The following is a 27,271-nucleotide window of genomic DNA, read 5'->3' as shown; positions in this document are numbered from 1 at the left end:
GATATCTGATGGGAGTTCCGGGACTGGCTGGGTAATCTATCACGAACGGGACGTCCAAAATATGGGTTTGCCTACATGACTTCGCTCTTTGTATTGTTGTAGAAATATGTGTACAGTCATATCATAAACTCAAGAATTCTTGCTTGCAGCTATTATTTCTGTATATAAGGAGAAGGCTTGTTCTGTAAAAACGAACAGTCTCCTGAGAACACACGATCCGTGTTGTCGTGCTTCTAGGACACATGTTACTTGGTAGCTGCCAATAAAACGTGATCTCTGACTGCGACTAGAAGACTCCGTGTTTCTGTGGTCCGGAACAAGGGAGAACTCAGAGGTCTTCGGGTGTTATTCCCTGGCACCACCGGGTTCTTAAAAACCCGGCACCTCAGTTAGAAGTCCAGTAAGACAACTAACTCCGTGGGTTAATTCACCTGTTATAAAGATCTGCATGTAACCTGCAAGTGACAGCATCTAATCCAATAATACAAACATGCGCGGCATGCCTTTAGCCAAGGAGAGCAAACATGAGTGGCAAGAGAGCGTTTGATTTGTGCTTGCACAATTTCACTGGTCAGATGTGTATAATGCTGGTATCTAATTTCATAATAATATAGAACGCCTGTGGTGACAATTAAAGATCACTGCTTTAGAGTCGAGATACACAAGTGTAGATTTCTACATGTTGCTGCTGTGAGCAGATTATGCGGTTGGAGGCTTTTTTGATCTGGCTGGCACAGACTTGGAAGCCACTGTTACCCAGAAACTAAGATTTTGAAAATCTGTTTCCACTAGGCGCTGCGTGAGACGTGTGTGTATACAGCGCTACTTCCGGCGTTGCCAAGCTCTGTACACACATGATTCATAACCCAGTGTCGTGGAGCTCACGTTATTGAGGCCTTCTCAGGGAAAAGCAAGGCTTGCTGAATATGAGCCGGTGGCATGCATATCGCATCCGCGACTGCACAACCCACTGAGCTACGCCACAGTGTCATAGAGGTGTCAGGCAGGACCCCTTGCTCGCTGCCTGCCACCGACCCACCGCCCCTGCTCGCATCTCACGTGCAGTACACTCAAATCACTATAAAAACAGACAATTTTTTTCAAACAAGTATCAAACCTCTTAGAAATGATCATATATATATATATGAAATTCACATACATGTTGTCCGTTCACAAACACAGAAGTGGACCTCTAACCCGCGCACAAGCAATAAACAGTTTAAGCCGTGAATGGGAACAAACCAAACCCACGACTCTAAGAGGGCAGAGACCACTAATCTGCATTCCATATATGGTGAGCTTTCGTGATCTGCAGTAAACCAGCAGAAAATCTTCCACAGGGAGTTTCAAATGCGCATTTCGGGAACACTCAAAACAACATAACTCGGCCCCCCTCTTGAACGTGTCGACAAGGCTCAAGACAGCTGACCCTGATGGTCTGGCCCCATTAGTAACAAGAAGCGTGAGCAAAAAAAACAAGCCAACACCACGACATTGGCATAGAAAATATTTTCTCATGGCCTCAAACTTTCTATCCCTGTGAGACTGACGGAACCATTCATTCACGGAGATCGATAAACCGAGTGACATTGAGTTGTGCTGCAGCAACAAGCAGCAGAATACAATTCAGTTCGTAAATGCCTCCTATGTTTAAGCCAATAATCTAATTATACACACATGCAAGGAGGCACCATCAGTTGTACGGTTCAGATGAGTGATGAGACGAATCAACTTGTCCTCGGGAAAAACAACGAGCAGAATGTAATACATCCGGGTACCGGAGGCGGGGAGGCGGCTGGAGCATTTCCAGGTCAGCAGAGGCGGCTGCTACAGGCAAGGGGTGAGCTGGGGACGCGGCGTTCGCTTCCACTCGGTTTCGGCGCATGGCTATTGGGTGCCGTTTGAATTATGCAACCCAGGCCAGGCGATGCGGCGGAGATACGGGGAGTCACGACAAAAGAGCCAGGTGAGTGGGGTGTGGCTGCGTGCATGTGTGTGTGCAAGCGTGTGTGTGTGTGTGTATATATATGCAGTGTGTGTCTGTGTGCGCATGCGTGAGTGAGGCTGTGAATCAGGAGATCTGCACGGCGCCGTGCGCGCCCTCGAGGACAAATCTGAGACAGCAGAGGCTCGTGCACCAACTCTGTCTCAGATTCCCCCGAAAGTAACAGCTATAGGTCCTGAGCTAGACAGCGCATGCTACGCATGCGCAGCTCTACGCTCGACCTAAAAAGGAGGCGGGTGGAAGAGAACAGCAGATCAGCACAGTAAAAGAGAACAGGGAGTTAAAGAAGAAGGTGGGGTGGGAGAGAGCAGCAGATCTGCATGTGAAAAGAGAGAAGAGAACAGGGCGATAGATAGAGGGAGGTAAGGCAATAGAGTGAGGGCGATAGAGGGAGGGAGGGCGATAGATAAAGGGAAGGCGATAGAGTGAGGGAGGGAGGGCGATAGATAGATAGAGTAAGGGAGGGCCTAGATAGAGGGCGATAGATAGAGAGTAAGGGAGGGCTATAGAGTAAGGGAGGGCGATAGATAGATAGATAGGGAGGGCGATAGATAGGGAGAGATAGAGAGGGAGGGCGATAAATAGAGAGGGAGAGCGATAGAGTATGGGAGGGCGATAAATAGAGAGGGAGGGCGATATATAGATAGAGAGGGAGGGCGATAGATAGAGAGGGAGGTCGATAGAGTAAGGGAGGGCGATAGAGAGGGAGGGAGGGCGATAGAGGAAGGGAGGGCGATAAAGGGAGGGCGATAGATAGAGTAAGGGAGGGCGATAAAGAGGGAGGGCGATAGATAGACAGGGAGGGAGAGCGATAGATAGATACATAGATAGATATATAGATAGATAGATAGGGAGGGCGATAGAGTAGGTGAAGGCGATAGATAGATAGAGGGAGGGAGGTCGATAGATAGAGGGAGGGAGAGCGATAGATAGATAAAGAGGGAGGGTGATAGATAGAGAGGGAGGAAGGGAGGGCGGTAGATAGATAGATAGAGGGAGGGCGATAGATAGATAGAGTGAGGGAGGGCGATAGATAGATAGATAGAGTGAGGGAGGGCGATAGACAGAGTGAGGGTGGGCGATAGATAGAGTGAGGGAGGGCGATAGAGTGAGTGAGGGAGGAAGATAGATAGAGTGAGGGAGGGCGATATATAGATAGATAGGGAGGGCGATAGATAGAGAGGGAGGGCGATAGAGAGGGAGGGAGGGTGATAGAGAGGGAGATAGAGTAAGGGAGGGCGATAGAGAGAGAGGGAGGGCGATAGAGTAAGAGAGGGCGATAGATAGAGAGGGAGGGAGGGCGATAGAGTAAGGGAGGGCGATAGATAGAGAGAGTAAGGGAGGGAGATAGATAGAGAGGGAGGGCGATAGAGTAAGGGAGGGCGATAGAGGGAGGGCGATAGATAGAGGGAGGGCGATAGATAGAGGGAGGGCGATAGATAGAGGGAGGGCGATAGATAGAGGGAGGGCGATAGAGGGAGGGCGATTGATAGATAGAGAGGGAGGGCGGTAGAGTAAGGGAGGGCAATAGATAGAGAGGGAGGGCGATAGATAGAGGGACGGAGAGCGATAGATAGATACATAGATAGATAGATAGATAGATAGATAGATAGATAGGGAGGGCAATAGAGTAAGGGACGGCGATAGATAGAGGGAGGGAGGGCGAGAGAGTAAGGGAGGGCGATAGATAGAGGGAGGGCGATAGAGAGGGAGGGAGGGCGATAGATAGATAGAGGGAGGGCGATAGAGGGAGGGAGGGCGATAGAGGGAGTAAGGGAGGGCGATAGATAGAGGGAGGGCGATAGATAGATAGATTGAGTGAGGGAGGGCGATAGATAGAGGGAGGGCGAAAGATAAGAATGAGGGAGGGCGATCGATAGATAGAGGGAGGGAGATAGAGGGAGGGCGATAGAGTGAGGGAGGGCGATAGAGTGAGGGAGGGCGATAGAGTGAGGGAGGGTGATAGATAGTGTGGGAGGGCGATAGAGTGAGGGAGGGCGATAGAGTGAGGGAGGGAGGGCGATAGAGTGAGGGAGGGCGATAGATAGGAGGGCGATAGATAGATAGAGAAGGCGTTAGGGAGTGCGATAGAGTAAGGGAGGGCAATAGATAGAGGGGGGAGGGCGATAGAGGGAGGGAGGGCGATTGATAGATTAGAGGGGGAGGACGATAGATAGATAGAGCGATAAATAGAGGGAGGGCGATAGATAGATAGAGGGAGGGCGATAGATAGATAGAGAGGGAGGGCGATAGAGTAAGGGAGGGCGATAGAGAGGGAGGGAGAGCGATAGATAGATACATAGATAGATATATAGATAGATAGGGAGGGCGATAGAGTAAGGGACGGCGATAGATAGAGGGAGGGCGATAGAGTAAGGGAGGGCGATTGATAGATAGAGAGGGAGGGAGAGCGATAGATAAATACATAGATAGATAGAGGGAGGGCGATAGAGGGAGTAAGGGATGGCGATAGATAGATAGAGGGAGGGCGATAGATAGAGGGAGGGCGAAAGATAGATAGAGAGAGGGCGATAGAGTGAGGGAGGGTGATAGAGGGAGGGCGATAGATAGATAGAGTAAGGGAGGCCGATAGAGTGAGGGAGGGCGATGGATAGAGGGAGGGCGATAGATAGATAGAGTAAGGGAGGGCGATGGATAGAGGGAGGGCGATAGATAGAGGGAGGGAGGTCGATAGAGAGGGAGGGAGGGCGATAGAGGGAGGGAGGGCAATAGAGTAAGGGAGGGCGATATAGAGAGGGATGGAGGGCGATAGAGAGGGAGGGAGGGCAATAGAGGGAGGGAGGGCGATAGAGTAAGGGAGGGCGATAGATAGATAGAGAGGGAGGGAGGGCGATAGAGAGGGCGATAGATAGATAGCGTAAGGGAGGGCGATAGATAGATAGAGTAAGGGAGGGCGATAGAGTAAGCTTTATTCAGCTCCTTGCCTTCTAACCAAAGAGCTGTAGCTTGCGTAATATTTTCATAGATGTCAATCAGTCTGCTCCTTTGAAACTTTTCCAACCAAAGATTACACTTCGCCCTAGAGACAGAGAGTTCCATATCGTTCATTTGTTTAATGTAATGTTCTAGGAAATGATCAGAGACTTGCTGAACATTATTATCATCTGGAAATGTTGTGTCTAGCTCGAATGTTTTCTGTAAAGACTTTTTTTCTTTTCTACCAACACCAAGCCAAAAAATTAACAAATGCTGTAGAACAAATAGCAATATAACATGTTCCTTTTTTTGCCTGAGAAGGCTAGCCTAATGAATACTAGTCTGACTGCACCTCCCAAAGGGCACTGTGTCTTAAACCCCTAGAATTATGCCTGCATATTGTGCAATAGGAAATCTGGCCCTATTGAAGCTGGCTAAATAAATGCAGGAGCAAGAAACATTGTTTATAAATATTCTTACTCCAAACATCTGGTGACTGGTAGTCTTTTTTTATTTTCACTATGCAAAGTTTCTTGTTAAATGTACTAGCTATTGGAAAATATATTCACAAATGTATTTCTGAAAGGGATGCATTATTTATATACTTCACTACCTCTGTGAGGAGGTGTAACATAACTATTTATTATGGTCAGTGCTACTTCAATAATGTGATTCCACTCAGTGCTTAATTTATAAATGAATGAGTACATGTGTCCAAAGCTCGCCTTGGAAGCCCAAGTCCAGCCCTATTGAACGTTGGCCTTCCAAATACCAAGGCTGCATTGTCTGGAATCCACCTCAGGCCTCTTTAATCCACCACCAGACACCATCTGCCTCTTTATCTCACTCATACAGGTTAATGCTTTCTCCCTTGTTGACGTTTTTTTAAAAACTTTTTCTTCCTCTACTTTTGTGCGTTTTTTCTTTTTTACGGTCAGTAAATGTTTGATGAGTGAACATACGTGCTTGGTCGCCAAAAATGGATGCCTGGTGGGGCCCATGAACTAAAATGATGCACTGATTCCACTGTCATTGCAATTTCCACGAAAATGTGAACTCGCTGCGTCTGTCACATAATCTACTGCACAATTTGCAGAGTTTAGTCACAGATGCTTGTTGCTTACACAAGTTATTAAAATTGCTATGTGTGAGACACAAATCCACCTCCTGTCGTTTTATAATTGTAATATATCATGCTTACTAGCCCTGACAATGCATTGAAGCACTTTACGCCAGGCAGCACACTGCTCCGGAACCCAAGGTTGGAGGTCAGTCCAGTTTTATTGGTTATTGTTAACTGGTCATCTTTCTGCCATTTGGTCTAGTCATCTTCTGTCTGCTATTGAAGAATTTGTACGAGAATAATTTTGTCTTGGTAGTGTTAATACCCGCAAAGCATTGACTGGCGGAAGGACTTTTGTCTGCTGCACAAAAGACGAGTGTGTAAACTGTTAGTCAAACAGGACGGAATCACTACTTAATTGAAAATGTTTGTTCACTTGTCACAGCAATGTATGTTTACATTACAGACACTGTGCTCAAACTAGCAGTAATGCAAAGAGGACTTAGACTGTGCAATAACGACAGACCAAGAGAAAATTGTGCTACGCCTTTTGTTGTAAGAACTGTGCACACATAGGCTTGCTTTCTACAGAGCGCACAGTTGTATAACAGTTGGTTTACCCTTCCAGTATGTTTATCTTGGGAGGTGAAATAGAAACGACAACGCAACAACATTAACAGATCGTATGTGCTGAGAGAACGTGCTATTGCTGTCTAGCATTTACATCTACTCTGCTGAGCTTGCTTTCTTGCTTATGCCAGCCATCGCGCGCAGTAAATACTGTACTCCCAAGGAGCTGCCTCTGAAACGAAGCATGTCACATCCCGGTGCTGGTAGTCGGGGCGCTGCCCAACGAGATCTGAGGTTGTCTAGTGCTTGAGAGGGCCGAGGGTGATAATGGTTGGTGAGCGTGAACAATACTGCCATGCGAGCCTCTACGCTGCTGGGTGTCTGTCTGTCTGAGCCCTCCTGAAAGCAGCAGCAACAGAGCAGACGAGGCGACGAGGACCGCCAGAGCTTCCCCAGGGCAGCCGCTGCCGCGCTGCATATTGGGGCGACACTGGAGCCTTCTCCCCTGCGGACCAATTGTATCAAAAGAGGATAGGGACAGGCGCCCACGCCGCCCCAGGCCACGCGCTGCCCCTGGTGATGCACTCTCTTGGCTCGGTTCGCGAAGCCCCTTCCTTCCTGCTCGTCCGCGCCACTTTCCATCGGGCACGAGGCGGGCTCTGCAGAACAGCGGCGCAGCGTACAATGCCAGGGCATGTTTGGATAGAGCATGCGCAAAAGCAAAACGTTAGGGGTTACACGAAATGATGATGGGCGTGGTGCTACGTCATTATGTCGTAATGTGCGCATGCGCACAATCCTTGCGCATGCGCAAAACGGGGGGGTTACAGCGCTCGATAGCACACCGGAACTACTAACATTGGGAACCAATGACGTCCACGGAAAGGTTAAACAACGGGAGACAGGCATTAGACTGAAATCACGGATTAGACTGAAATCACGGATGGTCCTTGTAAGTAGCGGACAATTAACATATTTTAAGCAAAATAATTGGAAAACAGTGCAGATATCTACCTCATTGAAAGTATTATTCAGCACTCCACATTCACTTAATCATTCGCTAAATGTTATGAATTATTACTACCCATCCGGTCCGCCCTTTAAATAATTAAAAATGCCATATCGATTTTGCATCGGAGAGTTGGTATAACTAGGAGCTGGGATCACGAGTGATGGACGTTAGGTGTGGCGCTTAAGACTCGAAGGAGAGGATGAAATTCCTAGCCTGACTCTTAGCGCCTTAAGTGTACTATTCAGACACCCGTGACATTTATTATTTTAGGGGTCATATACACTTTGTGGTAATAATGCTGGATTCATTTAAACCTATGTTTCCTGGAAGTGCGAGATGTACACTTAAAGACGTTACCCCTTCTCCATCAGCCAGTGCTATTCCCATATTTTAACCCATTGATCTCGCAACCCATTTAGGTCATATTTAGTCTGGGCTTTAATAAAATATTTATAAAAGAAAAATATTTCCTTTAAGTAGTCATGCAATTTGGGATCTAAAAGTCCACCCTTCCATCTGGTCCCTACTTATGCCACTATCTCACATATAATGGAAATTGCTGTGCAGGGAGCTCATATTCGCAAAGTCCTGAACATTTCTTATCTTATCGTTCTGGAACAGCTTCCCGAGTGTTACCATTCTCCTCCTCTCACAGTCATGCAGACCCCACAGTTATGCTTGTGTGGAAGCACTAATCTAGCAGTTATTGGAAGCTCAGATGCGCATGGCAGCTGTATATATGTCATCTGGGCCACGCCTACCGGAGCGTGCTGACAGTCCCTCAGAGTAAACGTTCCTTTCTCAAAATGGGTTAAGTGTCAAATTCAGTATTGTTTCTCCTGAGGGGACATCCATCTTTGCGATGTCTATAGTACCTCAACGTATATATCTCCACTGTGCTGCCAATTTCAGTTGCGCAGCAAGATAGTCATTGAGCACTCCATCAGAGGGGATGTGTTTACTAGCTCTCTCCCCCATGTGCTGTTAAACACCCTCTATCTCCTGCTCCACCCGCGCTGTCTTGCTCCTCACCCCTCTCAGATTGTCTGTACAAGCACCGCAACCGGGATCTTTTTTCTGGGGTATGGCTGAAGAGCAGACTTGAAGGGTTGTTTTTTCTCCCACATTACTCATATTGCACCAAAGCACAAGATTTGGCACACAAAGGCTTATATAATGCTGAACAAAAGGCAGTTTGCTGCACTCCCTCGGTTGGCGTTGGTGAAGCAGAAGGTATAGTTAGCATGATGCTTCTCCTTCTACTGTAGAAGATCAAATGGCTGAATCCTAAAAGTAAATTAGGCATTTCCCTGTAAGTTCTGACATTTCCTTATTCTTTTTAAAATATGTTCAGAGTTACCGGAGTGAAAAGTATTTGAAGAATAAATCATCATATTTGTAAAGATTGAAAATATTTGATTCAGTATACAGGCCTCGGAATCTACCCGCTCACTTGCTATGGCAAGTTAGATTTTATCAGGGCGAGCTATTTTTAGTGTGTACTGGCCCGGTCTGGTTAGTGAGCTGGTGCTGGCAAAGAAAATGTGTTCTGTTCACTCAGAAGGTGGATGAGCAATAAAGATGCCTTTAACTCTTGTTGTTAGCTTGTCACATTTGCTGTGCGTTCAAAGACAGAGGTCAAATGTAAGCTTATGTCTCCTTACAAATTGCTGGTTATTTTATCCTGAAGACTAGTGTTTACTTTTTTTTTTCATCTCTGGCTGGAATGTTAGAGGATTTTGTAAAATGAACTGTCTGACAATCAAGCTGGGCACCCGGTATTTAAATATTTTACAAATGAAGGAAAGTGTTTTTTTTGCAGTTCTGAAGTGAGATGGAAACAAATATTTTGATAAGATCTAAACAAATCAGAACACGTTATTTGATGATGTGCAAATGATAAATATTTGCTGAAACCAGATTTCCACACATTATTGTTTGTACCCTATGTAGTTTTACCAGTAAAACTGCAAGTCATTGGGAAAGTTTGTGGCCATTTCAATGGAAAATCTCTGTAAATGACAGTACGCTATTACTTCATGCTTTAGTAATATATTTCTTAAAAGTGAGTGTTTTTAATATGAACTGAGATATTTTCAAGCCTTTAACCTGACGACAATGTATTAGTGAACTGAGTCAAGTCAGGGGCCATGTGTACCCTACTTAATATGTGGGCTAGTTTTTTTATTATGCATGGAGTAAAAGTTTCGTTTATCGAAATCAAAATCTAGTTTTTGTACAGCAGACATACTGACCTACATATTTGAAGAGGCTTTCTCATGTGATCATTAAGAAAAAGGGGATTCAGAGAAATACATTTTTTGCCTTGGATTGCACAATTTGAGGCACGTATATGGGGTAAGCACATTACAGGTAGGTTGAGTAGACTACCCAAGTCCCTAGACCAGGAGATCTTGCAAAATTCTTCAGATCTTTCGAGGCCTGGGTTATGACTTGCTTTTCCATCAGTATTTTGGAATGTTATTTTCTTTTAGTTTTTTGAAACAATTCATTATAGACACATGCTGGCAAAGCCAGCAGCTTGGTACTCCCATTGTAAAATTGAGACCTGTTGGTTTTGCAAATGCTTGGCCCCTTTTTCTGTTGTGTCTGATTTCTGGTGAACGTCATGACATTTATTTATTTAGAGAATGTCCACATTATATTTATAATGCACTTCTAGAGCGCAAACCTAACTGTAAAGCAATAGAGCACTGTGGAATATGAAATAGAAATAAAACTTGATTTTGGAAGATAAGGTCTTTCATCATCTAATGTCTATCAGATGATTAAGTAGATGTTACTTGTGGATGCAGACTAAGGACAGCTGCATGCAATCTTTTGCCTCTACAGGCATTAGCTCTATTGGGCAGAATGGGTCCATACTCATCTACACTTTGATTCCCCAACCTGGATGTTCTGGAGGCTGCTGCTGTGTTCCAATTGGCATAGCCTTGTTTGGGAACCAGCTCAGTTGTCTGTCTCCTGCAAACAGCAGATACAGACAACCACTTGCAGTGTAATGCTGCCAACTGTCAAATGTATTTAGTATTTCGAGCATTCTTAAGATAAAAACAAATACAAAACAACATCAATACATTATCGGCAAATAATGCATTGATTTTGCAACAATTAAAAGTGGACTGCCTTCTAAAATTATTTCCCTGAAACATTACTGCAGAAGGCTTTTTAAACCTAGGGTAACTATAGCCAGCCTTAAAAAAGCTAATTGTTCTGCTAGCAATATCTGTTCATGGAAAGTTAAAAAACCGCAACATTTCTTGCTAATAATATATCAAAGTCTTGATTCCGGTTACGTCTAAGAATAATAGTAAAATGTTAGAAGTCCAATAAAAGAAAGGGGAAAAACGTTCAGAATCTCATCCCTGGTACCACTGCTTCTTGGCAAGAAGGTGTTCTCCAAAAAGAGATTGGCAACCGATCTGAGGGGACGAAAGGTCAACGGAGCATTCCTCTTAGGCACTGAATCTCTTACTGACTGAGACATGCATGCAGTCTGGCTGAGTAAACACACTGTACAACATTGAATCATATTGGCACCACGTATACAAATGCAGCCAACGCTTCAGCCATCTTCACACTGTTTCTTTGGGCAATGAGCATGTTGGCAAAGCTGATACCCCTGTCCTTAATTTTAACTGACCGTTTTTGAAGTGCTAGTTGACCTTTAAAACAAGGTAAACTCTCTATTCGATGTCCGTTTTCCATTCAGCTGATATTTTAATTATCCCGGATTTTTTTAAAACTTCTTTTTATTAATTTTGTAGTACAACAGTACAAGTCATGATAGTGTCTATCCAGATAACACATTATTACTCAAAAGTAAATGTCCAGATTTGATGTTAATTTTAAATAATGTTGTTTGACCTGTTTATCAGTGGCCTGAGTTTTCACTTATCACTGAACTGAAACTGAGGGCAACCGTGTGATTTCCTAATGGAATCTGTACAAAGAGAGCATTTTCTTGCAGGTATTAAACAAATAAATGGATAGACTGGAATAACTGTGAGCAAAGAGGCCAGTGGTTAACGTTGTGTGCTTGCACCTTAGCACATGACTGACCCCTGGAGAATCACTGAAAGACAGCCCTGTCTTTTGATCTAGAAAAGAGGGTGTATTGTACTATTTTTTTATAAACATGACCCTTTTTATGAACTCTTTCAAACTGTATTAAGACCCTTTTGATTATGTTTGCATTTTCTTTCTCATGCAGGAATCATGGCAGAGCCGAGTAAGGGTGAGGACGAGGAGGAAGGGGGTGGTGGGGAGCAGGCCCACCGTTCCTCTACCGTGGCCAAGAACCTGGCCCTGCTCAAGGCCCGTTCCTTTGACATAACTTTCGATGTCGGGGATGAGTATGAAATCATCGAGACTATAGGCACCGGAGCCTACGGTGTAGTGTCTTCCGCCCGGCGTAGATCAACAGGTGAAGAGATGGAGACATTTGTCCTTTGTGCACTCATACACCCAAGCTCTTGAGGCTCCAGACAGTAAAACAGCTTCTCAGGTTGCGCGGACCATACAGACTCTGTACCCGTCAACCTAGCTTTTATTCAGTTTACACAGCTCCCAATGGCTTGTTCCATACACACAAGGGCTGTCAATCCTGTCACATAGATTTTACACACTCTTACCTGAATCAGCAGAACTGTCCCTTTAAAATATGCAAATCATACAGACGTGGATCTCAGCCAACTGTCAGTCATGTTACATAGTTTTCATAACGTCAAGCCTCAGACAGCTGAGCTTTTGGGCTTTGTTAAATATAGTTAGCAAGTGATACACAGGTCCTATAGGTCCAAGAAAGTAGCACCTCCTGTTTGTCACTGACTAAATATGTTCTCCTAATGAATGATGTGTATTTGTGTTTCCTCTTCCCCACACCTCAGGCCAGCAAGTTGCTATAAAGAAGATCCCAAATGCTTTTGATGTGGTGACAAATGCCAAACGCACTCTGCGGGAGCTGAAGATTCTCAAGCACTTCAAACATGACAACATCATTGCAATTAAAGACATCCTGAAGCCATCAGTGCCCTATGCAGACTTTAAATCCGTGTAAGTCATAATGGTGGGCCAGGGAAGCTTATTTGAACTTGTGAGTCAGGCGAGAGACTGTCACTGAAGGATTGTGGGATGGTGGGCGAATGTCGGTAGAGCCGGCTGAGAAGGGATGTGAGGAAACCACGGAAGAATGCTTCCAGGTCAGTGGAGAGGAGATGGACTGTGAAAAAACTGGGGAGATTCTGACTGTGAAAGAACGCAGGCGAAAGACTGACTGTATTAAATTACGAATGACTAGGAGAGATGTCCTGATAGAACAAAGGGAAAAGACAAATTAGACTACGTTAAAATACTGCAGAGTCTGGCTGTGAACCTATTGTGTTCAGTTAATTAATCATACAATGAACTTGAACTATTGTGTTCAGTGACACCACGTATGAATAATAGGGATTGATGAGCTGAGAGGCAACAATGGAATGGGACTTTCTATTAAGGAATGCTGGGCTTTGATGAAATGTTTGCAGAGCACATGATGGGTGGAATAAAGCGCTGCGAGGGAATGGGATTGAGAGACTGACACTAGCTGTGGCCGATGGATCCATAGGCAGTGGTGGAGGGAAGCTAAACTTTGAAGGAACACTGAGGAGGCACTGCATGTGAGGACAAGATGTGGAGAGACTGGCCATTTAAGAACAGTGAAGAAAGACAGGCCTGCTAGTAGGACGCAGCTGAGAAACCTCAGGGGACTCAAATGATGAGAAAGTGAGGTGAGATTGATAAAAGAGGGCTAAGGGAAGAGACCAGCTGAAAAGAAGGAGAGAAAGCTATGCCTCTGAGAGAACAAAGGAAGACTACACACGAGTAAACTGTATTGACGTGAGGGCAATATAAGAAATCCAGGGACAAATGTGAGAGAATTGAAAGCTGACACTGTGTGTGGGAACAATGTCGACATAAGTGAATAATGCTGAGAGATGTGCTGTGTGGAAATGGTAAGTACAGATGGACTCTGTAGAATCCGGGGTCTGGAATGATACAAAATATCTACTTGTGCTTCAAAAATCTACGTTTACTTTAAAAAAAACACAAAAAAACCCTCTATTGGTGCCATGCAGTGAGGTGACAAATTATAACTGGATTCACAGTCTATTTGATAATAACCTCTCTTATTACGCCAGGCCTCGTATAATAGTAGGGTTTGGATTATTTTAAGGCATTCAAGAGCATATTTGTTCATGTGAAAATGGAATTCACAAAAATTTGGTAGGAATGCAATATCCAGGTGTATTCTGAAAGAGAAATTAATGTCTTAAATATGCACCAATGCAAGGGCATATACCCGTGGGTGTTATTTTCTGGCTTTCTTTAGGAATTGGGTACCTGATTTATTTTTATGTTGCTCATAATTATTTTACAATGATTCTTCCTCATGAAACTTAAAAAACTATAATAATTGTGTGTATGCATGTGTTTTTTTTATATATATATATATATATCACGAAAATCTTTTTCTTTCACGGTTCAATGCCTTTAGAACCAAAAACAGGAACCGACTCCTCTTATTTCATACAAAGTTTGTTTATTGCTTTGTGCCCTGTGCCGCAAATATATATATATATATATATATATATATATATATATATATATATATACATGCAACTCTTTCTTTTTTTTTTATAGCGGCCAGCCCTGTCGCGGGATTGCACTACCGCGAAAAAACTGCGGGTCCACAGCTACCTCATTTGGGCAGCTAACTGTGAAACATGAGGTGCCCTTTATTTGCGGGGTGCTTGCGGAAACATCGGCAATCCTTTGAAAACCTTTTTTTGAATGTGAGTGGTGGCAGCGACCCACTTGAGTTCTACTAAACCACCAGTCCCAGAAAGCATTGCTTCAGGTGGTACACCTGAGTACAATTATTGTGGGGATTTACTGGTGTTTGCCGCATGCCGTCATGTCACATGGTCTGCCACTGAAGAGGGCGTTGGCCCGAAACACGTCTGGCAGGAAAACCGAAAAGTACTTTGTTCACGGCTCGTGCCCTTGCTTTGGCATAAATTCCTACCTGTAAGTGCATCCCACCTAGGGGCAACTCTTTCTTTTTTTTGATAGCGGACAGACCGCTCGTGGGATTGCACTACCGCGAAAAAACTGCGGGTCCACAGCTACCTTATTTGGGCAGCTAACTGTGGAACAGGAGGTGCCCTTTATTTGCGGGGTGCTTGCGGGAAGATCGGCAATCCTTTTAAAAACTTTTTTTGAATGTGAGTGGCGGCAGCGACCCACTTGGGTTCTACTAAACCACCAGTCCCAGAAAGCATTGTTTCAGGTGGTACACCTGAGTACAATTATTGTGGGGATTTACAGGTGTTTGCCGCATGCCGTCATGTCACATGGTCTGCCACTGAAGAGGGTGTTGGCCCGAAACGCGTCTGGCAGGAAAACCGAAAAGGACTTTGTTCACGGCTCGTGCCCTTGCTTTGGCATAAATTCCTACCTGCAAGTGCATCCCACCTAGGGGCAACTCTTTATATATATATATATAATATATATATATATATATATATCTACAAAAGAAGGAGAGGACTCTGAGTTTAGGTGGAAAGCAGCTCCTGTTAGAGCACTCTCAACACCAGCGACACTCTAGATCTGCTCACCTCAAATGTCTGTTTTTCTATCAAAGTCTTTAAGCATAGGATTGGCACAGTGCCATCCCCGCCAAGATAGAAAAGGAAATTTCTATATTAAAACAGTGTCACATGGAATTTATATGTCACTCCCTCTGATGGGCTTCCTGGGACTTGTAGTTCTGCATTAACAGTTACTGTAATGTTATTACCGGCCTGTCCAAGGTCGGGGAACCGCACTGCCACTAATAACAAGTGGACTGCTGCTTTGAGATACACAAAAAGCGAGGCAGAGTTCAGGTATGAATTTCAACTTGCGCGCAACATGGAGGGAGGCTCATTGGAGCTACGAACAATACAATAACTATTAATGCAGAACTACAAGTCCCAGGAAGCCCATCAGAGGGCGTGATATATAAATTCCATGTGACACTGTTTAATTGAACTGCATCAAAATGCCCGTGATCAAGGGGAAGGATCCCCGAAACGCGTAGGGCGCTAGATTATCCACAAGTGTATGCTGATGTATTGGTAATAAAGGGACCTGCAAGATGTTGTGAGACCCGCCTGTTCTTGTGTGCGGTTCCGTTTGTTGGACAAACAGGAGCGTGAATATTACCGGCCTGTCCAAGGTCGGGGAACCGCACTGCCACTAATAAATAACAAGTGGACTGCTGCTTTGAGATACACGAGAAGCGAGGCAGAGTTTAGGTGTGAATTTCAACTTGCTGGCAACAGGAAGGGAGGCTCATTGGAGCTACGAACATTACAATAACTGTTAATGCAGAACTACAAGTCCCAGGAAGCCCATCAGAGGGCGTGACATATAAATTCCATGTGACACTGTTTAATTGAACTGCATCAATATGCCCGTGATCAAGGGGAAGAATCCCCGAATCGCGTAGGGCGCAAGATTATCCACAAGTGTATGCTGATGTATTGGCAATAAAGGGACCTGCAAGATGTTGTGAGACCCGCCTGTTCTTGTGTGCGGTTCCGTTTGTTGGACTAACAGGAGCGTGAATATATATATATATATATATATAACACCAAGTTGCTCCTTCTGACTCCCTGCGGCCCGAGGGAATTGGCGCACACTCTTGGCGGAGCACGCCGATAGTAAATCCTCGTAAATAATGTCCCAATAAAGTGCGCTCTCAGTAGAAACGTCGCGTAGCCAGATCAGTAATCCAAGGGTGTTTATTCCAAAAAACTACATGTTTCGGCTTGCCAAGAAGCCTTGTTCACGTTAGATGGAAGCAGTGCTCAAACAACATACTAATAAAGCATTGGGCTAAACAGTTCAAAGAAACTAGACACAGAAACAGGACTGTAATAGATTCTTACAGTTCCTTAGAAAGGGAGGGTCAGGGAAAAAGATGGGGTAGGATAGGGAAGAGAGGAAGAGGGAGAGGGAGAGGAAGAGTGTGGAGAAACTAGTAAGGGAGTTAAAAAGGAGAGAACGTATCCAATGAGGCCTAAATGGCCATCAGTGAGCACAAACATGATACTAAAATGGATATTTTCCCGCAAGATTTTTGATTTATCATATATTTGTATTCATAGTATAGTAACCTGCCAGGCATTTCAATATGAGTCTACATTTAACGTTTCAATAGACATGGAAAGATACTAGCTTCAGCTTCCTTTTTTAACAAATCCCAAAATAAATATGTCTCAACACAGAAAAAATAAATACTGACTGAAATGCAAAAAAAATATCATGAAACTGGGATTGCTAATTCTAATATCTTTAACTGAGGTCTTTATCGATGTCTGCCGCCTAGGTCTTCCGTTGTATCCCTTGCTTGACATGATAGCATCCCGTTGCCAAAATTTGTGAATAGCCTTCCTTTGCTGGTGAAAGGTGAAGAGTTGCCTAAATTGGCGCTTTGGGTAACAGGGCTCTCTTCGTGTGGTAACCTTCAATGTATTTAAGCACCATGCCAGAACAATGAGCATATTCTGAACAAAGAAGTGAATAATGGAATGGAGGCCATGATAGGAGAAACAGCAGCATCTGGTTGAGTCTTACCTTTTATAGCTGTAGAAAGAAGGGCGCTCCTATACTTTCCTGGTCAAATGCTGGCCACACAACCGAGACATAGGAACTTTCTATTTTTGTCGAGTTAGTCAAATTAATGACACAAACTGAAATAAAGGCACTCCTGTAGGCAAAGTTCTAGTTCATTGCAAACCTTGTTGTAAGTTCCATGTTCAGTTTATGCTTAAGTGTAGTGGCGATTATATTTTCCTATCGGAGTTAAAATATGAAAACCAATTTAACAGCCCATTAGTTATTCCTCCTGCCCCGGTGGGATCTGCATGCTGAAAGTTTGGGACTTATGCTGTTTGATTAGAAAGTTTTATGCATAGTTGTCAAACTGCATAAAGTTTCTAAGCAAACAAAAACAGGTTTTCAGTGGAACAGAATCTTAACTAATGCTACACAGTGACTATCACCCCTGTGCAACACATTTGCAGAGCAGCTGGGTAAAAGGCATGACCCATGCAAAATACCACAGGTGATAGCTTTAACTCTAGAAATAAAGGTGCCAAACCTCACATGCCTTCTCGTAGTTATCCGTGAACAAAACTACTTCAGAGCAGTTTCTGAGATGTGAGCTATTAAGCAAAGGCAAGCCTGCAGTAGGTTCTGATGACGAAAGCCTAGGATAAATCTCAAAAGGTACTTCAACAACTAGAAGGAAATTATTAGCGCTTTGGAGCACCTTCATTGGTAGCACATCCCACAGTGAAAGCTTCCCCATAGTCTGTTGACTGCCAAGTGCTGGAATGGCAAGTCCAAGCATGAATGGCAAGAATGAATGAAAGTCATGAATGAATGAATAGTGCTAAGCATCTGTCACAAAGTGTAAATGTGAAAGTAGAAAGGAAATCATGAACAGCCCAGTTGTATAGTAGATTCATGATTTTTAGCCAGGAACAGTAGAGTATCTTGGTCCTGACTCCACTTCTGTTGTCTTTGCCTATAGCTACGTGGTTCTGGATCTCATGGAGAGTGACCTGCACCAGATTATTCACTCCTCGCAGCCACTGACACTTGAGCATGTGCGCTACTTCCTGTACCAGCTCCTACGAGGCCTCAAGTACATCCACTCAGCCAATGTCATTCATCGTGATTTGAAACCCAGTAACCTGCTGATCAACGAAAATTGTGAGTTGAAAGTGGGCGACTTCGGCATGGCCCGGGGCTTGTGCACCAAGCCCGATGAGTACAAGTACTTCATGACTGAGTATGTGGCTACACGCTGGTACCGCGCTCCTGAGCTAATGCTGTCGCTGCACGAGTATACACAGGCTATTGACATGTGGTCCGTAGGCTGCATTTTTGCTGAGATGCTGGGCCGGAAGCAGCTATTCCCTGGCAAGAACTACATCCATCAGTTGCAGCTGATTATGACTGTACTGGGCACGCCATCCAGCCAGGTCATCCGCGCCATCGGTGCAGACCGGGTAAGGGCGTACATTCAAAGCCTGCCTGTGCGGCAGCCCGTCCCACTAGAGAGCCTGTATCCAGGAGGAGACCGGAAGGCTCTAGACTTAATGCAGAAGATGCTGCGCTTTGACCCCCGAGAGCGAATTTCTGTGCTTGAGGCCCTGCGTCACCCATTCCTATCCAAATACCATGACCCAGATGACGAGCCCAACTGTGTACCTGCCTTTGATTTTGACTTCGACAAGCAAGTGTTGACCAAAGAGCAGATTAAGGAGTCCATTGTGAATGAGATCAATGACTTCCATGACAAAAGGGAGGGAATTCGTCGGCAGATCAGCTTCAAGCCTTCTCTGAGGCCAGCAGGAACTGATGCCATTGCTTACGAAGAGCCTGCCAGTGATAGTGTAATGCTGGGACATTTCACTCCAGGTGATGGGGTCACCCTTTCCCGGGACCCGACCACTGTCCTGGCCGTTGGTTTGGCATCCGTCTCTTGCTGCGATGAGGACATGCCAAGTGCTAGTTCGGTGGGTGATCGGATGGATTTTGCCTTGAACTCTCCAACAGCCCAAACCCAGCATGAGATCATTGACCTGACTGCAGGTGTTGATAGCGATACCTGCGAGTCAAACGAAGATGCTGGGAAGAAGCCGGCAGATGCTCCAGTTAAGGCTGAGGTAGAAGTTGCACCCAAGAGGGAAGGTGCCATCTCAAATGACACAAAGGAGGCTCTTATTGACCTGTTGCGGAAATCTGCCATGAGAAACAGGAACAAAGGTAAGTTGCTGAAATGTGGATTACTAATGCAGTGTCTACCTTTTCCTTGTGTATCGGTTCAGCAGGGGCATAGATTGGATTCAAAAGAAAGAATAATTAGTTGAATACAGGACAGACACATTGATGAATGATTATTTAAGGAGCCTGTACCCTTGAAAGTTATCCTGCTTACAGTGCGTGTGAACAGATACATCAGTCTGTGCAGATAGCTAATATCATGCCTCCTTTATTTCACATATATTGTTGTATGTCTTCAGGGCTGGGCCATGACTAGAAAATGATCTCCACAGCCATAGCAACGTTGTTTGCCTGGCACAGGACATACAATAGTTTGTACGTTACTGGTAAACTAGAATATTTTAATTCTTTAAAGAGCTCCCAATTAGTGGCCATGGATGCTGATGTTCAAACACTTCTACCCTAAGGCACAGTTTAGATTTGGAGCAGTAGGATAAGGGAGAAAAAACATTCTAATTGGACCCAAACAGGATTGCCTCATCACACCCATAAGTTTCATACTTTATATTCACGATCTGCCGGAACTTCTGAATAGTTGTACTGATGATTCCATAGTCGCCAACTGAAAACTATCTATTGTGCTATAAACTAATGATGCCATCATCCTTGTACGGTTGCCTGAGAGCTGCAGCACTTGGTATGTGCCACAGAATCTGTCTTCGGCGACTTAGGCAACCCAATCAACAAATCCAGTACCAAGATTATGGTTTGTGGCACAGTTAGGCAAAGCTGTGAATATGAAAAAAAAAAGACATTTTAAATTCTCTAGGCTTACATTTTCGTCCTCGCCACATAGGAACTCTATCCTAGCTGCCTGGAAAAAAGCCAATGCATGGTCTGCAGGGATTTTAATGTTTGCAAACAATCCGGAGGATATTGCCCATCAAATCCATGAAATTTCAACATTTGAAATTGACTTGAACCGTGTGTGTTGGGTAACGGTCAAGGGCTTGTTTCCTGAAGCTCATTCTCATGCCATACAATAAGAGGTAGTTATGGAAAATGCTCCTTTGAATCCCATGTCGAGCCAATCAGCTTTGTTTGAGGCAAGCTATGTGATGGGTCCAAACAAACTTGCTTGCTGAAGAGTAGCCAATATCTTGCTGCAAAGAAGAGTGTTCCATTTCTTACACTTTTATTGATGAGTGCTGGCAAGATTTGATCTCACTAAAAAACAGTGCCTTAAAGTTCTTAATCACAAAACCGGCAGAGGCAATACATTTCCCAAGTGCTGTATCTGTCTATGATCATCCGAAGATAATGTGTTTTCTGCTATCCACCTAGTCCAAGATGTGATGAGTTAAACTACTTTTGTTCTGAAATGGGCTTTTCACCTGGAATATGACCTGCAGAAAATCTCTGATTGACCTAAGTTACAGTCTCTTCTCCATTGTCCCCCGCCAACAATTTCCTCTCTCTTAGGTTCTGTCCATTTTAGCTTACTTTGAACACGACACCACAGTTCAGTACAAAAAAGATTGAGATTCAAATTGTCAGTCAGATCACTGAGAAGGTATGTTATGTTTTCTTCTTGAATTCCTATGGAAAGTGTGACTCCTCCCAGTAGTCGAAGTGTCACCCTGAACAGGATGGTTCTCCTGCATGATAACCAGTGTTTCCTTCAGAGGGTCCCAGTTATGATGAAAAGGCCACCTAGGCCAAAAGATATCTCTCACAATCATGGAGTTCATGATTGAAGAAGAAAATTATTGCAGACCTGAATAGTCAGACATCTCACTCCTCCTGACACCATGGAAGAGGAAAGTGCCAGACAAAACATCCAAATGAAAATGAAAATCAACTTTGAGGACCAAATAGCAGGGACAAAATTGGTAGCAATGGTGAGATGAATGTGATGAAAAATAAGGTAATACATGCTTTGCAACGCATCCATCACATGTAAATGCCTCTTTATATATGATTCAAGCAGGAATTAACATCATAGGAAAAGACCCAATTTCATCTTGAATTGGGAACCACAGGCAGAGATCCCTGAAAAAAACACAATCTTGGAAATGGCAATGCATAAACGTTGTCTAAACCCTGTTCCTACTACTCCATATCTGCTTAACACATGAAGAAGCCCAAGTTTAAAATCTTTGCCCAGAACAGGACTCTACAATCTTGTCATTGCGCCACTCCTCTTATATCCACTGGTTGAGTGACCTCAAACTCCAGTGTGTTCCAGATTGCGAACATACCTAGACACGCTCCAAGAGCAGCTTTCTGCAACAAGCTGCCTTCTTGTATGCTACTCAAACCATCTTCTTGATACTCCAGTTCTGAAAAGCTATTCTCATGAAGCTTGCCACTGCTCTTTCCAGTCAGAAAGATTAATAGCAGCTCTACTGTTTGGAGGGAGGTGCCACCGGCCGGAAGTCAGGTCTAGCCACTTCCGCCCCACCAGCGTGCAGGTCAGCGCTCTAGACTGCTCCTCCATAAAAAGACTCGCCCTGACAGTCACGCAGCGAACGCGCTTAGGGCGAGATACTGTCCATCTGCTCACCAACAGAGAAGCGCTTGGGAAAGGCTCGCTGATTCACTTTTTAAAAACTCACTGTCGGCGCTTTTTAACTGGGCATTCCGCTCCTACATGAGCTAAAGTAGCTTAATTATTGACTCCCTCACCTGGCTTACCTGCCGGTCCGAGATGGCGTCCCTCCCCGGTCCAGCGGGGATTCTTCCGTTTGATTAGAGGGAGGTGCCACCGGCCAGAAGTCAGGTCTAGCCACTTCCGCCTCATCAGTGCGCAGGCCAGCGCTCTAGACTGCCCCTCCATAAAAAGACATGCCCAAACAGACGCGCAGCCGGTGCGGTGCACCAAAGGCAAGCCCGTCTGCGACTGGCTGGCGCCAGGGGCCACAACCCCTGCTCCATCTCCCGCTCACATTAGGAGCTATAGCCCCAACTCTCTCTTCAATCCGAGAGGAACAGCACACGCTCCATGCCTTCACTCTTGGAACCCACTGGATTCACACACCTCATGCCCACAGTGTAACTTTCAGTTCTACACAGTTCACTTAAAAAAAAACGAGCTAAAAATGTACCTCCTGAGCTGCAGATCTCTCCCTAAACACTGTATAGAAATCTCCATTCTCTTGGAGGAACTCGGACCAGATGCCCTATACTAACAGAAACCTGGCTGACCACAGAGTCAGAACCTGACCTGGTGCAAGCCCGCCCCCAAGGGAAACAGATACTTCGGGAAGATCGTTTGACCGGGAAAGGGGGTGGCTTAGCAATCATTTATAAGGACTGTTATAAGTGCCGCAGTTCCCCCGACTGGACCCCAGATTGCGAAAGTCTGTCTTTTGCCATAGACTTTTCCCCCACCAGCAGCTTCTCTGAGACGCTTATATACCGTCCACCCGGAACCCTGAAACAATTTCACAATGCCCTGCCCCCCATCATAGCCAGTCTAGCATGCAGCCCGTCCAATTATACTCTGTTAGGGGATCTCAATATCCATTTTGATGATAACTCAGATCATTCCTCCCTGGAACTGATAACAAATCTTTCTGCACTACAATTGAAACAACTTGTGCTCACACCTACTCACATCAAAGGTCACCTTTTAGACCCCGTCTTCAGTAATTGCGAAGACCTCACTGTGGGCTCCCCTTCCCCCCTCCCATGGACTGATCATTTCCTGATCCCCCTCGTTTGGAACATCCAAGCGCCCCCCCCCCCCCCCAGCATAACCGCACGCAAGGTACGCAATTGGTCAAAACTTCCCCAAGAGAACTGGCTAACAGCTCTAGAAACTTCCAGACCCTCAAAAAATCAAGATCCTTCTCTAGCCAACGAGAACTACAACAGCTGGATCTCTACATCACTTGACTCTGTACTTCCTGTAAGCCGAACCAAGCCTAAGCGCAATCTAAAAACTGCCCCTTGGTATTCCCCCGGACTACGGGAGATGAAACTCCAATGTAAAAAACTTGAAAGGAAGTGGCGTCTAGATTACTCCCTTTCAAGGAAAACCACATACAGGGAAGTGCGACGGTCCTACAAAAACGAAATTAAAACCACACAATGACATTTCTTTGCAGAAAAAATCTTCGCAGCCACCTTCAAGCCAAAATAAATATATCGTATTGCAAAAATCCTCCTCAAGCTTCCTGAAAAAAACCCTCCCTCTCACAACACGCAAACCCGCTGCAACGACCTGGCAGAGTTCTTCTCCCAAAAAATTAAAAGTATTTACATTTCCTTTCCCCCCATCCATATCGACCCCCCGCTTACGATACCACTAGAATCTGATCCTGCAGCACTGTGAGGCTTGGATGCAGACACTTTCCCTCCGTGAGGCAGTTCGGCTCTGTGAAGTCGATTAATAGAAATACATTAACTTGTATCGCCATCCAGAAGCACTGTGAGGCTCGGATGGACACGCTGTTATCTTCAATATAACGGCTGGTTCCAAATTGGAGTACCACTGCCTTTTAATCATTTGAGGAACAATATAGAAGTTTATTCCAGTGTCCAGTATATTCCGGAGCAGAATTTCAAAAATTGACCGACTTGGGGGTCTTGTGTTTTTTCGCAACACTAAGGTACTGCCCACCATGTCGAACATGAATTAGTGTCAATCGGACATGGATCAATATATGAATAGAAGGACTCCTTTTGAGATGTGGTAAATTCTGATCAGCCTACATCGTTTTCTCTATCACAAAGGGGTTATCCAATATCCCCTGGGTTGCCTCGTTTATCCCTTGTCCTGATGAAGACTCGCCATCCCCAGGTCCAAATCACCGTTTGGGAATAAGTCGAGTCGAAACGTCGACATTTTCAATATATACACCTAGGACCACTTATTTGCCAACATTGTAGACAGTGCATAATTTAGAACATCTATGTGTATGTACTACAAATGGTGCTGATTGTAATTATATGAACTCAGTTGTTGGCCAGGTGTTCAATACGGTGAACTTTGTACCCAGTATTGACTGTAAAATTGTGTAAACTATTTCTTAATCACTACTGTGTAATTCCTTTCTCCTTTTTTCATTTGTTTTCACTTTCCGGATCACATCTTTTCTTTTTGCACGCTCCTGTCTTGGGGCAACCTACGTTTTTTATTGACAAAAAAATAATGTAAAGAATGAATATAGAGAAATATTAAACTGAAATATATTTTCTTTATCCGTGGTGCAATGTTCTGTTCGAAGATAGAGTCTTTGAGTTATAGATAACATATTGATTATGGTCTCCTACTTTGAATATCGATACTGTGTTAGATTTGATCTAATGATATAATCAATAGGTTTAGGACCACTGTTTGTTTATAACCACTAGAATCTGGGCGGCATCCCCCAAACACTCTCGAAGTCCTTCCTCCCCTTGACCCAAAGATGCTCGACTCCATCATGCATCAGGTAAAGTCCGGCTCCCCCAAAGACCCGGCACCCCTATGCACCCTGCTCTCAGCTAGCACCAATATTCTCCCCACCATTCTGGACCTGCTTAACGCCTCCCTCTCCACAGGCATCATCCCACCTCCCTGGAAGCTTGCCATGGTCAAAGCTCTTCTCAAAAAACCGAATCTGGACCCAGATAACCCCAGCAACTATCGCCCGATCTCCCTGCTACCCTGGGTGAGCAAAATCTTAGAGAAACACGTCAATATGGTCCTGACAGAGTTTCTCGAGACCAACCACCTACTCGATCTCTCCCAGACGTGTTTCCGTCCCATGCACGGGACCGAAACCGCCCTGGTTGCAGTGACCGAGGAGGCCAGGAAGATCTTGGATCGGTGGCAATCATCCTCCGCGAACTAAGTGCCGCCTTTGACACTGTGAACCACAAAATTCTACTGCACCGACTCACCAGCTTAGGAGTCTCAGGGACGGCAATTGTCTGGCTTGAATTCTTTCTAACTGACCGTTCATTCCAGTTTTTGAGGGCGACACCACCTCCCCAGCAAGCCCCTCGGCTGTGGGGTGCTGCAGGGCTCTTCTTTGAGTCCTACGCTATTCAATATATACATGAGCCCACTAGCTGAGATAGTCCGTCCGTTCGGGATAAAAATCATCACATATGCCGATGACACTCAGCTAGTGGTGGCCCTCAACCAGTCAGATACACACAAAGCCCGGGACAACCTAAGGGTCTATCTAGAAGAAGTCAGCAAATGGATGACTTCCTCATGTCTTAAATTAAACGGAGCTAAAACGGAGCTAATGCTCCTAGGCAACCCCCCTGCCTCCACGATCAACGTACTCTGGCCAGCCTGCCTTGACCCCCCCCCTCCCCCCCCCCCCACCCAAAGACACTATAAAGAGCCTGGGAATCTGGCTGGATAAATCTCTCAGCTTCAATTGCCATGCAGCCAAACTATCAGCCATTTGTTTCGGGCTACTCAGGCTACTTCGGAAGATCCTTCCCCTCCTGCCCTTTCGGGCAAGGCAGATCATAGTCCAAGGTCTAATTCTGTCCCGTCTTGATTTCGGAAACGCCCTTTACGTAGAAACCCCCCAAACCACCCCACGTAAGCTTCAGATCATACAAAACTGTGCTGCTCGAACATTGCTTCAGATCCCCCGTCTTATCCCAGCCAAGCCCGGACTAAAAAGCCTTCATTGGCTCCCAGTCAGGGAGAGAATCGACTTCAAGACCCTCTGTATCTCCCACCGAGCGTTTTGGAAAACGGGGGCTGCCATCAATCACTCCTTAATTACCCCCTACCACCCGAACAAACAGCTCCGATCAGCATTCTCCTTCCTCGCCACAGTCCCTAGGATTAAGAGATCCAGATGCGGAGTCCGGTTACTCTCGTATAACGCAGACAAACTCTGGAACTCCCTCCCCCTCCACCTGAAATCCGAGCCCAACCTACTCTGTGCAACATTTAAAAACCTTCCTTTTTTAAGAAATATAATACATTTTTTTTAGCTGTCTCACCTGCAACTGTTGTTCATTTAGCGCTAGACGCCCGAGGGCAGCTATCGTGCTTTAACTAATTTTCATTTCATTTCATACTGTAAATTTGTAATTTATTTACTATTTACATGAACCTCAAGTAATGACATTTACTGACTAATTTCCACGTGGTATGCTTAAAATCCTAATGGCAAAAAAGTATTTTAACACCATGATGCAGAAGCAAATGTATACGCAGGTGACACTGACGAAATCTTCCATGAGGAGAAAGCAGAAGGTTAAGAATAAACTCAACAGCATGATGAACCGATAACATATTCCTGATGCCATGGAAGGCTTGTTTTCTTCTATCCCCTTTTGTTTCTCTGCTGTCAAGCCTTCCGATTTCCACACTCGGCCGCACCCACCTCAAATTTGTTGCATTCCACTTACTTCTTTACCTTACCTTCTTTTTTTTGAAGATCTCTTTATGTACTTTTTACTTTTTTGTCTACCAACAAAGAAGTTGTGTAAAAAATCAGCAGTGGATGCCATATCATTGAATATATAGAATGTGTGAGCTGCCATTACATGCAACAGAAGAATGTAACAAGCATAAAAGGAAGTGTGTGGTCACTGTACAGTGTAAGTCATCATCTGTAGTGTTGGATCCTGTTCTAAAGAGATCATCTGGAGCATTAAGGCCTTGCCTGAAACATTGCAGAGTACTGATTCTGATGCGCTCATCTGGGGTATTTTTAAGTGCCGCTAGTTCTATTTGGATCATTGTGTCAATTGTTTGTTGCCTTGCATGGAGTTTTGATGATTCTTTCAACGGAGTTAACCTCTGAGCTATTTTGTCTAGTTCTCCAAGCCTCAAATGATGCCTACTGTCCAACTTTCACTATGCTATGTA

At 44.8% G+C, this 27,271-nt stretch overlaps 1 protein-coding gene across 2 annotated transcripts in view; it reads left to right on the top strand.

Moving 5' to 3' along the window:
• Nucleotides 1-7,395: 7,395 nt before the first annotated feature.
• MAPK7 (mitogen-activated protein kinase 7) overlaps nucleotides 7,396-27,271 on the top strand; it is a 79,410-nt gene continuing 59,534 nt past the window's right edge. Inside the window, exons 1-4 of one of the 2 annotated variants that reach the window (XM_078652555.1) lie at nucleotides 7,423-7,527; nucleotides 11,822-12,034; nucleotides 12,498-12,663; nucleotides 18,233-19,473. In XM_078652555.1, the coding sequence (XP_078508681.1) occupies nucleotides 11,827-12,034; nucleotides 12,498-12,663; nucleotides 18,233-19,473 (1,615 nt within the window). In that variant the 5' untranslated portion in view covers nucleotides 7,423-7,527; nucleotides 11,822-11,826. Of the gene's footprint in view, nucleotides 7,528-11,821; nucleotides 12,035-12,497; nucleotides 12,664-18,232; nucleotides 19,474-27,271 lie in introns of both variants that reach the window. The other variant, XM_078652556.1, reaches the window with a different exon arrangement.

The sequence above is a fragment of the Lissotriton helveticus genome, chromosome 7 (assembly GCF_964261635.1).
Source record: "Lissotriton helveticus chromosome 7, aLisHel1.1, whole genome shotgun sequence".
Taxonomy (NCBI): domain Eukaryota; kingdom Metazoa; phylum Chordata; class Amphibia; order Caudata; family Salamandridae; genus Lissotriton; species Lissotriton helveticus.
Note: the sequence above shows the minus strand (reverse complement) of the source record. Positions and strands in the feature narration are given on the sequence as shown.